We start from the raw sequence: 17,252 nt of genomic DNA on the forward strand, positions 1-17,252 counted from the left end.
AGGTATTAAACTCTATTATCATTAACGCTACTATCGTATTTGTTATATGTACATCTTATTTATACATCTAGTTTCAAAGAATTCAATTAAATAGGAGGCAGTCTGATTTTATGACCAAGAATTAGCAAACTAATGATGAAGATATTCTATTGTGTACATGACTGCTAACTAGGATTCTTTTATCTATACAGAAAAATCAAAACAAATACTGTTCCACCCAGTTTAATGCTTCTGGGATGTAATGCCCACTTCTACAAACAGGCAGTAAAATGTGTACATTTATTATTTCTACTTAACATTTTTAGTGGTACATCATTCAGAATTAAATACATAATGACTTGGCAGGAGGGTAGGCAAGTAAATCTCACCAAGTCACCAGCACGCGAAACATAAAATAAAAAACATTCCTTCTAGATAAAGGAACTATTAGCCATGGAACTATGTATCAATTCAGATTTCATTTAATGTATAATTAAGAAAACAAAAACTTAGAACAAAAATGTAATATAAAAAATTTGCCCCAGTGGGATTAGGCATACTAAATACTTTACCACAAATCATTAAACAATATTAAAATCCTTTTACAAAAAAGGCTGTTAAATTGGCTAGAAGTAAGACCTTACTCATCAGTAAGGGTCTTAGTTATACTCTATGGTAGAGCCATACAAATGAGTACTATGCTACCATGAAAGACAAAGAAATCCTTATGTACTGATACAGAATGAGTTAGTTATACCATAAATGGAAAAGAAACAAGAGTACATTTAATCTCATTTCACTGCTGGGAAGTCAACCTCTTCAAAAAAAAAAAAAACAAAACAAAAAACACACACCAAAACAAAACCACAAAACCCCTTATCTATATATATATATAGATAGATACATACATACATATATAACACACACACACACACACATTTTTTGGCATGTGCATAGAAAAACTTCTGGAAGGATATAAAAATGGGTGGGATGTTAAGAGGAAGTAGTTCCCTCCCCCAATTCAATATACATTATTGCTTTTGTAAAGTTACCTATATTATAATCTTCATCCATCCTGCCTCCAGCCTAAAAGTAGGGATATACTACGAGGAGGTGTAGTAGCCCCCCACTGTGCAGTTTTGCTTTCCATGGTTTCGGTTACCTTCGGTTAAGCGCAATCTGGAAGCAGATGCTCTTCCTTCTGATGTATCATCAGAAGGTTAAGAGTAGTCTAACACTACATCATAATGCCTATTTCAGTCACACCCCCATCTCATCATGTAGACATTTTATCATCCCATATCATCACAAGAAGGGTAAATGCAGCACAGTAAGAAATTCTGAGAGACATCACATAATGTTTATTATGGTATATTGTTATAATTGCTCTACTTTATCATTAATTATTATTGTTAATCTCTCATGGTACCTAATTTATACATTAAACTTTATCATAGGTATGTATGTGTTAGAAGAAACAGTACTTACAGTGTTTGGTACTATCTGTGATTTTAGGCACCCACGGGGTGAGGGGGGTGGTATCTTAGAACATATCCCCCTGCAGATAACAGGGGCTACTGCAATATGATAGCAGTTTAGACCTTGGGCTCTCTTGCTGTGGGAGATTTGGGTTCCAAAATTAAGTGTGCCATTAGTACTAGCCATGTTAATTAACCAACTTCAGGTAGATTTCTCTTTCTGCAGTTTCCTTACCAACCTAAGGCTGTTGTAAAGATTAAATGGGATATGCATTCCAAGTCTTTGCCTTAGTGCTTGGGCATACTGGGCACTCTAAGAACTGTTACAGGAAACTATATGGGCAAGAAGAATTAACATTATTTAACCAAGTGAATTACAGTCTGGGCTGATGATTCATGTCTTTCCCTGCTTCATCAATTACTACAAATCGCAACACTGAATTGCCAGCAGTGGTTCTTAACTAGGGGCAATTTTGTTTCCCAGGGGACAATGGGCAATGTCTGGAGACACTGCTGGTTGTCACATCTGTGTGTGCTGGGTGCTGCTCAACGTCCTACAATGTACATGACAGCCACCACAACAAAAAATTATGTGGCAAAACGGCAACAGCGCTGAGTTTGAGAAATCCTGAATTAGAACAGTGAAGCTTTAAAAAGCAGCACACCAACAAGAACAAAACACAGGTGTCTCGGTCCCTCATCTCATTCGACTGTAGCCCAGAATGCCAGTTCAACAGATGATACGGATTTGCAGCCAAGGCTGAAAACTAAGAAGAGATCTGAAAACACTTCTTTTGTAAGTTTGAGTACGACAAAACAATTTATCCTATTTTAGATTGATCCTTGATGATCAACTAACACTCATGCAAATTATCATGAAAAATAAGTTTATGTTAAGAAAACAGGAAAAGCTTGCAGCCAATGTTTCTATTTCATAATGTCAAATGTACAGCCTTTTGAGAAATGGCAGTTTGAGGTAAGAAGTCTTTAAGAAATAGAATGAACATTAGATATAAGAACACGTACACCAGGAAACGCAAACCGAAACCACAATAAGATATCACATCTACTGAAATGGCCATAATATAAAGGGTAACAAAAGTTGGCAAGCATATGGAGAAACTGGAACCCTAAAGACAATGATGGTAAGAAAGTAAATGGTGGGGCCACTTTGGAAAATAGCCTAGTAGTTCCTCAAAAGGTTAAACGAAGAGTTATCAGATGACCAGTAATCGCACTCCTGTATCTCCAAAAGAAGTGAAACATACATCCCCACACAAACTTTACATAAATGTTCATTGCATCATTACAACAGCTAAAGGGGAGAAATAAAATGTCCATCAACTGATGAATGAATAACATGTGGTATATCCATACAATGGATTATTTTCCCACATTATAAAGAGATGAAGTATTGACACATACCAGAACATGGACAAATACTGAAAACATGCTAAGTGAAAGAACAGTCATGAAGGACCACAGATTGTATGACTCCATTTATAGGCAATGTCCAGAACAGGCAGATCCGGAGAGAAAGCAGAGAGACTGGTAGGTGCTTTGGGCTGGGGGACTGGAAGAAAATGGGGAGTGACCGCTAATAAGAACAGGGTTTCTTCTTGGGGTGATGAAAACGCTCCGAAATTTACTGTGGTGATGGTTGCATAACTCTGAGAGTATATGAAAAACCACTGAATTGTACTCTTCCATGAGGGCATTGTACAATATATGAATTGTTCTCAATAAAGTTGCTACCAAAGCAGGTAACTGTATTTTTCCTTTTGACTTACTTAGATTCCAGTCAGAAATTGTATCATCATCATCAATTTCATCGTCGTCATCATCTTCCTCTTCAATTCCATCTTCATCATGCTGCTGAGCCACTGTCCTCGACCGATGAAAACGGGGCCTTATATCCTGTTCACTATCAGGAATTGTTTCATCTTCTTCAACATCACCCTGTTTTGTTTTTTTTTTAAAGAAAAATGTTGATGATATTCAAATATCATTATAAGCTAATAATAGGTTCATGAATAAAAGAATCAGAATATTGAGAGATGATGCCATGTACATGGTTTTGAAGTATACCTCTTTATTAAAAACCACTCCCGTCTGCAGAAAATAATTCTTTACTGAGGGGAGGAAAAAAACTATCATATAACACATCTTAGGTTCAGGGCCTTTTAACTGCATTACACTGTCTCCCATCAGCTGGTATAATCCAGAGTACCTTAAATCAACAGGAAATTTATGCTAACTCTACCAGTGTCACCATCTGGTTCCAATGAAGTTAGAGTACATTACCACCAAAATTCACTGCTGGCTTCTATCTTTGAACTCTGTACTATATAACACATAAGAAGAAACATACTTACACAGGGTCTATTTTAAATAAATATGCTATTAGTCAAATTCAAAGATTCTCTAAAGTCAATAAAAAACAACCTTGCCTATTCATCAGAAAACAGTTTCCTTACCTTAAGTAGGATAATATCTATATCTGAGTACTTCATGCCATTCACTAATACAGGAATCAATCTATAAAGAAATAAATTTATGAAACAAAGATCTAAAAATAGCGTACGAATTATTAAGAAGTCTTATTGACCTTACATATACTAGAAATACCGAAGAGACAACCACCACTGCTAATCTGGTTTTAGAGCATATTCTGTGATGTCTGTCCTTCTCAAATGATGAGTATTCCTAATACATATCTCCCAAGCCCTGTACATACTCATGCATGGGATCTACTGGATGGAATCTTAAAACATAAGGTAGCTTGTCAATAGTGGTTAGACACAGAACTAGTAACACAAAATTTAGTAATTTCTCCCCTACGAATTTATCCTGAACATCTTTACAAAACACTCCCAATTTTTAAACTTAAGTTTCTTGATGAAGTAACAAAACTGGAAACAATCTAAATGTCTGTCATTTAGGGCTTGGTTAAAAATAAAGTTAAAAATGAAAACCACGTAAAACACATTTAGCACGCTTCCAATGGAGTTAAAAATAATGAGATTACCCATGTAATTACTTGTATAAATAGACTATCTAGGAAGGAGATACAAAAGACACTGATATTTTTGGAGAGGGAACCGAATAGGCTAAAAAGGGGTAAAATTAATCATTTACTTTATTTCTAAATAGTGTGACATTTTTACAATTAGCCTACATTCAGTATTTGTACTCCTTTTAATAAAAGAGACGACAGTGTTTAAAATGTAAAATAGGGGCGCCTGGGTGGCACAGCGGTTAAGCGTCTGCCTTCGGCTCAGGGCGTGATCCCGGCGTTATGGGATCAAGCCCCACATCAGGCTCCTCCGCTATGAGCCTGCTTCTTCCTCTCCCACTCCCCCTGCTTGTGTTCCCTCTCTCGCTGGCTGTCTCTATCTCTGTCGAATAAATAAATAAAATCTTTAAAAAATAAAAATAAAATGTAAAATATATTAAGTCTAAAGTAATTTATTCAAAAGAAATAATGCAAAAATGTAAAAAACAGCTCTACCAATAAGGTTATTTTAGCCTTCAATAAAGTTAGGAAATTTTAGTTTCTTAAGAAATCAAGAACTTAAATTTCCAATAAGAAAATGCTTAAATCAGGATATCATGTCTAATCTGAAGCATTAATATAATCATTAAAACAGAACCAAGATATCTGTAAACATAGAATCCCAGGTATCCTGTAATAGTTGGGAAAAAAAAATTTACCAGAACACCTAAGAAAAGGTCAAAATACTAACTACAGTTCCTTTTGTAGCTTTGAGAATTTTAAGCTTTGACTGTTTCCTTAAGTTTTGATGATTTCCTTTCTCACTGGCCCATCACACGCTTAAGAGTCTACTGAGGATAAAAGGTTTTGAGAAAACTTGGGAAACATTTAGAAAGTCCAGTTTTTAGTGGCACCTGGGGGGCTCAGTCAGTTAGCATTCAACTCTTGATTTAGGCTCATGTCATCATCTCAGAGTCAGCAGATCAAGCCCCAGCTAGACGTCCAGCCTCAGCACTCAACGGTGAGTCTGCTTGGGATTCTTTCTCTCCCATGCATCTGCACCCACCCCCCGACCCCCCACCCCCTGCTGGCACATTCTCTTTCTCTCAAAATAAATAAATAAACAAAATCTTAAAAAAAAAAGAAAAAGTCCACAGTTCCCTGCTTCTGAACTCTACCTTTAATTGTTCTGGGTGCCTTGGGAAATGTGAACAGCCAAAAGAAATTCATACTCATGACTACCAGCTGTGGGCTTGTTAATAAGCACTTACCTTACAACTCAGTGAGAAAGGTATTAACATTCTCCATTTTACAGATGAGTCAACCAAGGCTCAGAGGTTACATTATTTCCACAAGGTCGTTAATTTTAAGTAAATGGGAGAGTCAGAATTCAAAACCAGTTTGGCCTGACTCCAAAAATAATTTTCTTTCCCCACACCAGATATAAGAAACTCTCACTCTCTACATTCATGTGTTAGGCCTTTGTAGAGGCCTTACTTCAAAGAGTTAAACCCTTTAATGTCAATTAAATAAATATGTGCAAAACCAGTTCTTAGTACAACTCTACCATCTTAACTAAAGGAATAGTAAATAGGGAAAAGCAGTGGGATTTAAAATTCCTTAGATAGATATAAAAAATGTGGGACAGCCACACTTTCACATTGAAATTAATAGTAATTTAACAGTATAGCTAATATAACATAACTATATCAAATTTATAATAAATAAAGCCCTATTTTATAAGCTACAGGCATTTTGCAGCAGAGTCAGATCCATTTCAATCATCAACAATTAAATCATTTACCACCTCTGTCAGTAATCTGGGGGAAATAGTGAGGACAGATGGCGGACTATAAAACTTGCAGTTAACATGAGGTAAAGAAAAGAAGTAAAGCAGTGAGCCCTGTCTATTCTTTTTAAGATGAAGAAAATTACAAAGTTATGTAAAATGAAGAGGGAGAAAGTTCAAAGACAGAATTTATCTATTTGATGGAGTGAGGTCCCTGAAGACAAAATTATGCTATCCAAGAGCATCAACTGAAATACTGGTTAGGTAGAAGACAACTCACATGAAAATCTATTCTTGAGTTTTGGGGCAAGATGGTCACTTATCTTCCCTATAAAGCAGAAGTGCTCAGAATGAAAGAAGAGAATTCAGATGAACAATAAAGGTTTGAATAGCTGCTCTAGTGAATGAAAGATAAAAAGTGATCTGGAACAAGAAAAACTGGCAGCATGAAGGGTCCACTTGACACTGAAAACCATGGATTTCTAAAGCCATCAATTTCCTGGTGGTGGAAATTTTCCCAACAGCGTAAGATAAGCAGCAAAGATAGTTTATTAGTCCAGAGCAGGGAAGATGCAGGGTAATTGGAGGTTTGTGGTCAGTAGAGTTGATTTGTGGATCAATGTCATCTGTGCCAGAGAAAGAAAGAAAGAAAGAAAAGATGTGCAGGAAATAAGGGACCGACAAAGCTGGGTAAGAAAATGAAGTTGGCAAGTGAGATACTGGAATTAACTGAAACCATGTAGCAATATGGCATGTGTCAGATGAATTCCAATCTTGTATGGCAGATCACTGTTTTTAGGTCTATTAAGTAGCTTTCTCCTGAAGCTTCATGTAGCCAATGAAAAAAGAGAATTTTTTCCCCTCTGTTTTTAAAATTAAGTTCTATGCCCAACATGGGGCTTGAACTCATGATCCTTAGACCAAGAGTCGCATGTTCTACCAACTGAGCCAGGTAGGTGCCCTAATAAAAAGAGAATTTTTTTTGAAGATTTTATTTTTATTTATTTGAGAGAGAGCAAGAGAGCTATCACAGAGCGGCAGGGAGAGGGAGAAGCAGATCTCCTCGTTGAGCAGAGCCCAATGTGGGGCTCGATCGCAGGACCCTGCAATCGTGACCTGAGCCGAAAGTAGATGCTTAACCAACTAAGCCACTCAGGCATCCCCCAAAAAATTTATTTGAGAAAGAATGTGAGTGAGCATGCATGTGGTGGGGGGAGGGGCTGAGAGAGACGGAGAAGCAGACTCCCTGCTGAGCGGGGAGGCTGACACAGGGCTCATTTCCAGGGTCCCAGGATCATGACTTGAGCCAAAGGCAGTTGTCTGATCAACTGAGCCACCAGGGTGCCCCTGAAAATGTCCGCATTTTAATGTTCTTCCATGAGGCTGTATTACTTTGTTTTCAAGACAAGGTAAGCATTACTTCTAAAAGGAAATGATTTTAACATATGTATCAAATCATTATGTTGTACACCTAAAACCAATACAATGTTTTATGTCAATTATATCTCAATGAAATTGGAAAAAAAATTTTTTTAAAAACCTGATTTAACAGCATTGAGTTAAAAATAGGCTTAATAATAGGCTAACCAAAAATTGGATGGCATCACAACTACTAGAAAACCAGTTTTGAGGAGAAAAAACCCCATCAGAGTCTACAAATTGAAATGATTAAAGAAAAAAAAAAAAGAAAAAAGAAAAAAAGAACTGTGCCACGAATTATCCAAAATTAAGACTATGATTTAGAATAAACCATCTGCAATAAAAAAAAATCTCAAAAAACAATTGCTTCCTAAAAAATCTCTTTAGTTATAACCTACAGTTATGCCAAGTAAAATTAAGTCTGACTTCTTTAGAACTTCATTCCCTGATGGTAGAATGCAATATAAAAATGTAAAAATAAGGGATCACTGTTAAATTTAAGAACAAGGTAGCACTCAAAAGAAAGAACACTTACTTGGGAAGATGCCTTACGAGTACATCTTTGCATATGGGTTGCTCAGCCAAAGTGAGCCAGAATTCACAGGCTTCTAAAGCCACATTTTCATCTTGATCTTGCGTCCTCTGTAGCATGTACTTAAAACAAAGCAGCATTAATATTAATCAGTTTAAATCATAATACTAAAAGAAACCTAATCCTTTTCCAACAAGTTAAAGGTCCTATGCTATCACCTTGAACTTTACAGTGATTCTCAACCTTGGCTTTGGATTTTTAAGAAAGTTTCCAACTCAATTCTAAAATGCAGCCAAACTTAAAGAACCACCGCTTTAGAATGCTGCCTAATGAAAAGTGTTCAAACTATGATCTGCTTCTGTTATAGGTGTGTTTTCTTTTATGAAACCACTGAGATTTTAAACATGTATTAATAATTAAACAGTTTTCTTAGAAACATGAAAATAAAAAACTCCATTATACCTTTCATTAAAAAATGAAAAATCTTTTTTATAACATAACTACTCCACCTGTCTCTTGCATATATTTTCACACATGTAAAGTGATATATACATATTATACAATTACAAAACTTAATTTTTTATATTTGGAAGGAAGTAGGGACATTTCTTAGAGCAACTATAATTTGCAGTCTCCAACGTGCCAAGCCAAATTCACTCTTAATTTTAGGAACATCTGATCTGAAATTTATCCAAAGGCACAGTGTCTATCCCTCTTTAAAAAACCTTTATGCGCAAAAACAAAATAAATATAAATCAGAGGTACTCATTATGATTTTCCAATGTACCTGGGCCTGGAAATGGGGTCAAGTGTTGGATGAAGCCTTTGTACATATCCTCTTCCAGACTGAAACATCTCACATGGCAAAATGTGGCAACACAAGAGTTGTGATAGGCCAACCCCTACTACATTCCACACCATGTCCTACTACCATGCTGAGTACTGCTGAATAACTGTAGCATTACAAATTAGGCTTCCCACCTGTGACACGGCCCCAGCAAATGATAAAATAACTTTAACTTTCCAGTTAGCTCCAACTTTCACTAAACCTTCAACCAACTGGATTGATTCTTCTAAGCACTTCAGAGAGAACAGGTTCATCACGGAAAATGTCACTTATTCCCATCTAATGCTGTTACTTATCTTTACCTCTACAACTATCTTTCCTTATGTTTTAGAAAAGGAGTTGCTGTACACTACAGATGCTAGCCTTTTTCTAACACGTCTTAGACCCCCATCCTTTAAAAAAAGATCTTCCCTCTCCACACCATATAAATCTCTGGAGGTGAAAAGGAGGATCTAAATAATGTATTATTTAATACAATTGGAAAGCTATATACTACTCATTTACAACTGTATCCAGTAATATTACGAAAATTAGGTGGTACAGTTTGCTGTTAGCAGGATTGAGTACTGCCCAAACAAGTTATTTTGTTGTAATAATAATTTTATTCTTGTTATTATGTATTACTTTCTTTAAATATGGTTAACCTATGATCATGAATTTCCTAGTAAAATTATTTTAATTGTACAGGGATTGAAAGAATCTTGTAAAATCTAAATGGTTTGCTGGAACTAACTATAACAATTACATATTTTCTACTCAGAAATTTCACTTTTACCATAAAGTGTATCAGATCATCTTTACCAGTAATGGGTGGAAAACAAACACTTAACTTTAATTCCAAACCCCAATGACACAAGAATGTGCCACTTAATCTACCACGGTTCTAGTGATCACTTACCCTAACACATATCTAGCAAACACAAATAATTTAAATATTTCTTAGTAATTCTTGTTAAAAGCTATTTACTCCTTTAAATAACTTTCCTCCTCTATAAACATCTTAAATCTCACTAAAGAAAAGTAACCATAAAGAGAACTTATAATTTCAAGACAATCATGAACTGTTTTTCATAGTTCACTGCCAACAAATGTGTTAAATTTAACATTATACATTTTGTTCCCAAGATCTTTCTTGGGCGAAAAAGGAGGAGAGCACCTTTAGGTCACCTGTATTACCTCAACTATGTTATGCATGTGAGGAAGCAGGCGATCCATTCGAACTTCAAGCAACATCACAAGTGCCCGGCACACATTTTTCCGTACCTCTGGTTCTTCATCACCAGCCAATGCAAAGAGGTTCTATTGCATGAGAAACATTTTTTCTAGTTAAGCATTCTAATATATTAGAAAGGTTTATACATAATAAACAGTCATCTATAAGTTAGTAACATTTAAAGAAACCAAGGTAAGGTACAAATAAAGACTAAATTAACTGGCCTGCAATATTGTTGTAAAACAATTAATTAAATATAGGACAATAACTGCCAAAAACTATTATTTTGATAAATAATCTAAAGCCATTCTTTTGGAAAGAATAGGAATGGTTGTGTTTTAAGGTAATTTTTAGTTTTTGAGAATAAAACCATGTCATTAGGACATGGGGCATTCATCTAGCTCACCCGGAAGATGATAATCTTTACAATACAATTTTATTTTCCTTCAAAAGTATTGTGTGTCAAGAGATTTCTACCAGTACTGATTCTTAAGGTACTAACAGGTACAAGGTGTTTAAAAGCATCAATAATGGGGAAATGGATGCTGAGTTTCCAAAAACTAAACCCCAAACTGCTGTTGTTGACCAAGTCAACTACTGAGTAAACGGTAAAAGTAGCCATTGATCTTCAGCTGTTAACAAGTTTGTCACCAAAGTGAAGGGGGAAAAAAAAGCCTGAACAAACAAAGAGACTGGTTAATCTTCAAGACATTATTATTCAATTTCACAGATAAAGGAGTTTAGAAGTTACCTAACTTGCTAGGCAGGGGGAATCTGAATATGGTTTTCATGGAATTTTAAGTCCACACTCCTCCACTATACCAACAAACCTCCGCTAGAAGAACAAGTTGACTTTTGTAGAGGTTGCAAAGAGGAGATGTGAGGAGAAAAAACAGTAAGCCTTTTCCCATCTCACTCCTGAGTTTTTCTTTATCTGCACACACACACACACTTATTTAAAAGTAGTAAAAAGATCATTAAAAAAATAAGTAAAATCCAAAGTGTCCCACCATCTTTTCTCAAAAAATCACAGAAACATCTCCAAATTGCGGAACCTGAAATTTTATTATAAGGGGTAAGACAATGGAGAAATTCAAATATCAAATGTGACAGCATGTGAAGTACTGTTGTAAAATTTTAAAAACTTCACTTTCCACAAGTCCTGCCCCTGCATCTTTTGCTTTCCAAACTCTGTACTTCCTTTTTTAATCAGATTTATTTTATATACACTTGATACAGTCCTTCATTGAATTTCATGATGTCTTAAGTACAAATATCTGGCTTTGTCAAGGTATGTTTTAGCCACGTATGAGTAACGAACACACTTTTCATTCAGTATTGTCACACTCAGCAAACATCTGCCCTGGATGAAAACAATGATAATTACAGAAATAAATGGCCCACTTATTAACAAATGGTTTTCGAGGCCTACTATGTACCAGGCACCTCCTCTGGAGGTTTACTCCTCTTGGAGGATGGAGAACTGGTTGAATCTTTTAGGGTATCAAGGAGCAAAAAAGTGTTAACATGGTATTTAACACCAGCCGGAAATATTTTAAAATGTTGGGTAATGTTCTTGCTCCACTTGCTGAGTATGGTCCTGTGGAATTTTTGTTTTCAGAGAAAATTTTATTTTTTATTCTGAATTATATTTCTGTATAAGGCATTGGCCTATCTATCCCTGTTCCCTATTTAAGCTATGAAACACTAAGAGGAAATACTCTTAAAATTACTACTCCTAAAAACAGTAATAGCTGTAGCTAACATGGAGACTTGCTTATTCTGTAGCATGCACTGTTCCAATTTAGTTACGGCAAATACCTTTATAACGATCCAACAAGGTAGATCTATTATTGCCCTCATTTTACAGATGCTGAAACTGAAACCATCAGTTAAATAACATGCCCAAGGTTAGCAACTGTGGAGCTGAGCTTTGTTTGAACCCTGGCAGTCTTACTTCAGACTTTTAATATCATCCACTACCCTCTACACCAAAGTAGACTGAACACACTGTGAGGCATAAAATTTATTTATGTATCCCTAGCACCAAGCAGAGTGCCTGATTTACAGTGTGACTGAGTAAATATCTATTGAAGACTCATGTTTTAGTTTCACCTTTTAAATGGCTAGAGGATCCTCATGGCTATTACACCATTTCCCCCTTCCTTCTTTTAATTCCCCAACAAAAATACTAGCAGGATGGCTTCTAAAATTTTAAAGAATAACGGGAGGGGGGGGGGGCACCTGGGTGGCTCAGTTAGTTAAGCATTCAACTCTTGATTTTGGCTCAGGTCATCATCTCATGGGTATGAGATCAAGCACATGTTGGGCTCAGTGCTTGAGATTCTCTTTCTTCCTCCCCCCAACCCAGGCTCACTCTCTAAAAATAAATAAATTGATCTTAAAAAAAAAAAAAACAGCTGGAAAGGAAACGACTATTTAACTTTCATTTAATGAAAATAAAAGTGAAGTGCTTAAGGAACTTTAACAACTTGTTCACAACTGCTGTTATCAAGTGGTAGTAGTTCTGAAAACAAATTCTATTGCTTTGAGTTCGTGGCCAGAAAATTATGCTTGGCTTTCTGCTTTTATCAAAAAAGTAAAAGGGTCTTTCAGAAATGCTTGCTGAGATTTAAGAGTCAAATTTTTCCTGACACCTCTAATTCCATGACAGAAACCAATGTAAAATGAAGCACCAGCCTTTTACCAGTCTATGGCTTCAGATTCTTAATAAAGAGTAAGTTTAAGTTAATCTTAAATTTAGGATTAAGATTACTCAGACTCACCAGTGTTTCATGTTTCAAATACTGCAAATGAACTGGGAGACTCAGATCTATCTTTGGAATTTGCATAGTATATTCAAATAAAAAATTCCTAGTTAAGATATTAAAAACCCACAAACTATAATCAATGTTTACACCGTTAAGTAAAAAAATCAGTTTAATAGAGGAAAAATGCTTTTATTTTCAGTTAACAAAAATCACTGTATCCAATTTTAATACTATCACAAATACTTTAACATTTTCTAACTTTCCCAAAAGCAAAAGAGGGAGGGGGAGAGACAAATCTTACCTCAATAAAAGAATCAATGTGCAACATCAGCGCTTGAGTCCTACTGATGATAAACTGATTGACACATGCAACAGCATGAGACCTAGAAACAAAATTTAAAATTTAACACATGCTCATTATAGCTTTCTTCTAGTTACAGAAGACTGAGAAGAACTATTCTTCCATAAAACAATTATGGTGTAAGTATAGCCATAAATGTGTTTGTACATACATATATATATGTGTGTATACACACACGCGGTGAAAAGAATGAGTTAAATTTCCTTGTATACTTAACTCAGAATATGAATGATAATTTTTTTTTTAAAGATTTTATTTATTTATTTGACAGAGATAGAGACAGCCAGCGAGAGAGGGAACACAAGCAGGGGGAGTGGGAGAGGAAGAAGCAGGCTCATAGTGGAGGAGCCTGATGTGGGGCTCGATCCCGGAACGCCGGGATCACGCCCTGAGCCGAAGGCAGACGCTTAACCGCTGTGCCACCCAGGCGCCCCCATGAATGATAATTTAAGTGAAAAACACAGGTTCTAGAGCATTACATTAGTACTTCTCTTAAAGTGTAAAGTGTCGGAAAGGACACGTGCACATTTTTAATAGTGGATACCTCTGAAGAGTGGGAAGATGAATGGAGGCATAATGGAAATTTACTTTATATACCTACAGATTTTAAAATAATGGCTATTTATTCCTTTTAAAACTAAAAATGAGGAAAAGTCTATAGTCTTTGTGTTCAGACATAGCCAATTCAACTCCACAGCAATTCCTAATGGCACTACCTTTAAAAATACACCCCTAAGCCAATCACTTCTTCCCTAGTCCAAACCATAATTTCCTATCAGGATTACTCCAACAGCTCCAACTGGTTTCCTGACTTCCACTATACCAAACCCCACTACAACTTTTTAGACACACATGAATAACATCACATTACTACCCTTGTGCAGATTGTTCCAAAAACACACAATCTGGGGCGCCTGGGTGGCTCAGTCGTTAAGCGTCTGCCTTCGGCTCAGGGCGTGATCCCAGCATTACAGGATCGAGCCCCACATCAGGCTTCTTCGCTGGAAGCCTGTTTCTTCCTCTCCCACTCCCCCTGCTTGTGTTCCCTCTCTTGCTAGCTGTCTCTATCTCTGTCAAATAAATAAATAAAATCTTAAAAAAAAAAAAACCCACACAATCTACTTTTCCTACAAAAGATCAAATGGTAAGTATTATAAGACCTCTGTGGCAGCTCATCCCCCATCCCCCAAACACAACCTTTTAAAGTATAAAATCATTCTTAGCTCATGTTATGGGCTGAATTTGGCCCCATGGGTCAGTTTGCGGACTACTGGCCTAGACATTCCACTATAATGTGGTTACTCCTACTCTCCTAACTTTTCTTCTGTCACTGTAAAAGGCTTGTCCCTAACTCTAGGACCTTTATACTTGCTGTTCCCTGTCTTATATGTCCTTCTTCTTGACCTTTCAAAGATCTGCAACTTTACTTTGTTCAGGGTCTCTGCACAAATGTTACCTTTACAGAAAACCTTCTATACTGTATTCTATATACAATATCTGTATTGTAATACCTGTATTGTAACTCCTTATTCTCATTATTTTTCCACAGTACTCATCATGAAATTATTTCGTTTGTCCTGTCTGCCTTTTCTGATAACCCAAGAGAAAAAGATGAAAGAAAAAGGTACTACGAACAGTCAATAAACCTATGACAAGATGTTCAACATGACTAATGACAGGAAAACCATCAAATTCATAATGAAAAACAATTTTATATCTATTTGGCAAAAATTAAAATACATGACAATACTAAATGCTATGCACTCAGAGAATCTTGTGCTTTGTTAACAGAAAGTATAAACTGATGCAACCACCCTGGAAAACTTCAGTGTTCTTTCCTTGTTATTTGCCTTATGTCCCAGAAATTACTCCCCAAAGATTTTACGTCTTCCTGGAGAAACTCTTGCAAATAGACAAACACTGACAAGCAAATAAATGCTTTCAGCAGCACTATCCACAACAGCAAATACCTGGAAGCCACCCAAACTCGGGGGGGAGGGGAGGGAGGAGTACAAACATGAATAAATTGTATAATCATCATGCCAAACAGTATACAGTAGTCAAAACAAATGAACCATAATGACAAAATATGGATGAATCTTAGAAACGTAATATTAACTTTAAAAAGCCGCCAAGGATTAAATTCATATTTTTTATGAAGTTAAAAACAAAGATATACACATACAGACATGCATTTTACATATATATGCAATACATTTATTTTTTAGGGACGCCTGGGTGGCTCAGCTGGTTAACTGTCTGCCTTCGGCTCAGGTCACGATCCCAGGGATCAAGTCCTGCATCGGGCTCCCTGCTCAGGGGGGAGCCTACTGCTCCCCCTGCTTGTGGGCTCATGTACTCTCTCTCTGACAAATAAATAAAATCTTTAAAAAAAAATTGTTTTTAACAATGCAAGGGAAGGAAGAAGTTGGGATTAGATGTGGGTTGTTGTCATCAAGACCTTAGCTTTTGTTTTAGATGGTAGATTTGAGTGATTATTAAAAATAACTAAAGCAAAAATGGAAGTGGGCCATGATGAGAACGTCATGAGCTAAAAATCATAACCCAACTTTGTGTACCTCTGGTATGATTTAAAAAATAAAATGGCTCTAATTTTTCAATTGCTTTGTCATGTGATAGATAAAACTACATTCCTTTGCCTCATTCTATAGTCTCAAAGTTCAATAGTTATTAAGATGGAAAAACATTTTTTAAGAGTACATAGGAATTATCAGTTAAGCTGTATAAATAAGGTATTAAATAATGCAGAATAAAATCCTATAAAGATGGAGTTTAGTGTATTGCTAAAATACACAGCAGATACATTTACCCAAATATACATTAAAATGAAGAAAAATGTTTAGTGGTATGTGGAACAGATTCTGAAATGAGTAATAATGAACATTCACTGAATAGAAACATTTCTGTATTACTGAACTCTACCTAGTTAAGTTTAAACAAATGACCAGCTACAAAAATGTATTAAAATTACAAAAAACTTTTACGTCTAGCAATGGTATACCAACTGCCAGGAATATGTTTTTTGTACTTTTCTTTTTTCTTTTACTTGCTAAGAAGCGGTCACAAAAAAGTGAGTTTCTTAGAAGTAACATATGCAAGTTACCACACTTTCTTTCATCACCTTAGATCAAAGATTAAAAGACGACTTCCTAGGGAACAGGAATCCTATCTAGTTAACTATTTCGGGAAGAGTAACATTTTATTTTGAAAATGTTACTACTTATTTGCATGACACTACCATAAATGAGCATCTATTAAGTTTCCTCTCTGAGAACACCACTGCATTAAGTACCACTTAAGATGAAAACTAAAATTAAATCGAAATAAAAGAAAAAGAACTAAATACAGCATTTAGGCAGGAAGAAGATTCCTGATTACCCTCTGGTCACACTGTTCAAACCATAATCCTTTGAATACAGACTGGACTCTTGGAGTAAGCTCCAAAAAACATCTAAACTAACAGTTACAGCATGCATTTATGCATTCAAGTTCATGCTCTTGGATGGGTATCCTTAAAGAACCGCATCCAGAATCCTGCATACTACACTTTAAATAGTAATATGGTTTTTGAGCATTCTACATAAAAGCACGAAGCACTGACAACTGGAACAACAAAAATCAAAACAACTAACAATCAGAAGAGCAATGACTTTTCCACAGTAACAATAAACAAAAGACAAGTTAGATTAAAACATGTAACTGGAGAAGAGGGAAAAAAAGTATGGCAGTTTGGGGGAACTTCTGGTGTAGCTGCAGACAGGAGTCTTACACACTTAAACAGTGTGAAAGCATCATGATAATTATAGCTTGATTCAACAGCAGATGACAAATTAGTCAAAAGTTAATT

General features: G+C 35.8%; 1 protein-coding gene across 3 annotated transcripts in view; it reads right to left on the bottom strand.

Annotated features, from left to right (window-relative positions):
* TNPO1 (transportin 1) overlaps positions 1 to 17,252 on the bottom strand; it is an 85,577-nt gene that overhangs the window by 19,616 nt on the left and 48,709 nt on the right. For all 3 annotated transcript variants that reach the window (XR_015724475.1, XM_045809771.2, XM_045809772.2), the window contains exons 7-11: positions 13,325 to 13,406; positions 10,216 to 10,338; positions 8,196 to 8,314; positions 3,935 to 3,995; positions 3,248 to 3,416 (exon numbers count right to left, since the gene is read on the bottom strand). Coding sequence is in view for 2 of the 3 variants with exons in the window: in XM_045809771.2 (XP_045665727.1) it covers positions 3,248 to 3,416; positions 3,935 to 3,995; positions 8,196 to 8,314; positions 10,216 to 10,338; positions 13,325 to 13,406 (554 nt within the window). In the remaining variant the exon portion in view is untranslated. The remainder of the gene's footprint in view (positions 1 to 3,247; positions 3,417 to 3,934; positions 3,996 to 8,195; positions 8,315 to 10,215; positions 10,339 to 13,324; positions 13,407 to 17,252) is intronic.

This window comes from Ursus americanus, chromosome 5 (assembly GCF_024610735.1).
Source record: "Ursus americanus isolate L20-20 chromosome 5, mUrsAme1.1.p, whole genome shotgun sequence".
NCBI classification, from domain to species: Eukaryota; Metazoa; Chordata; class Mammalia; order Carnivora; family Ursidae; genus Ursus; species Ursus americanus.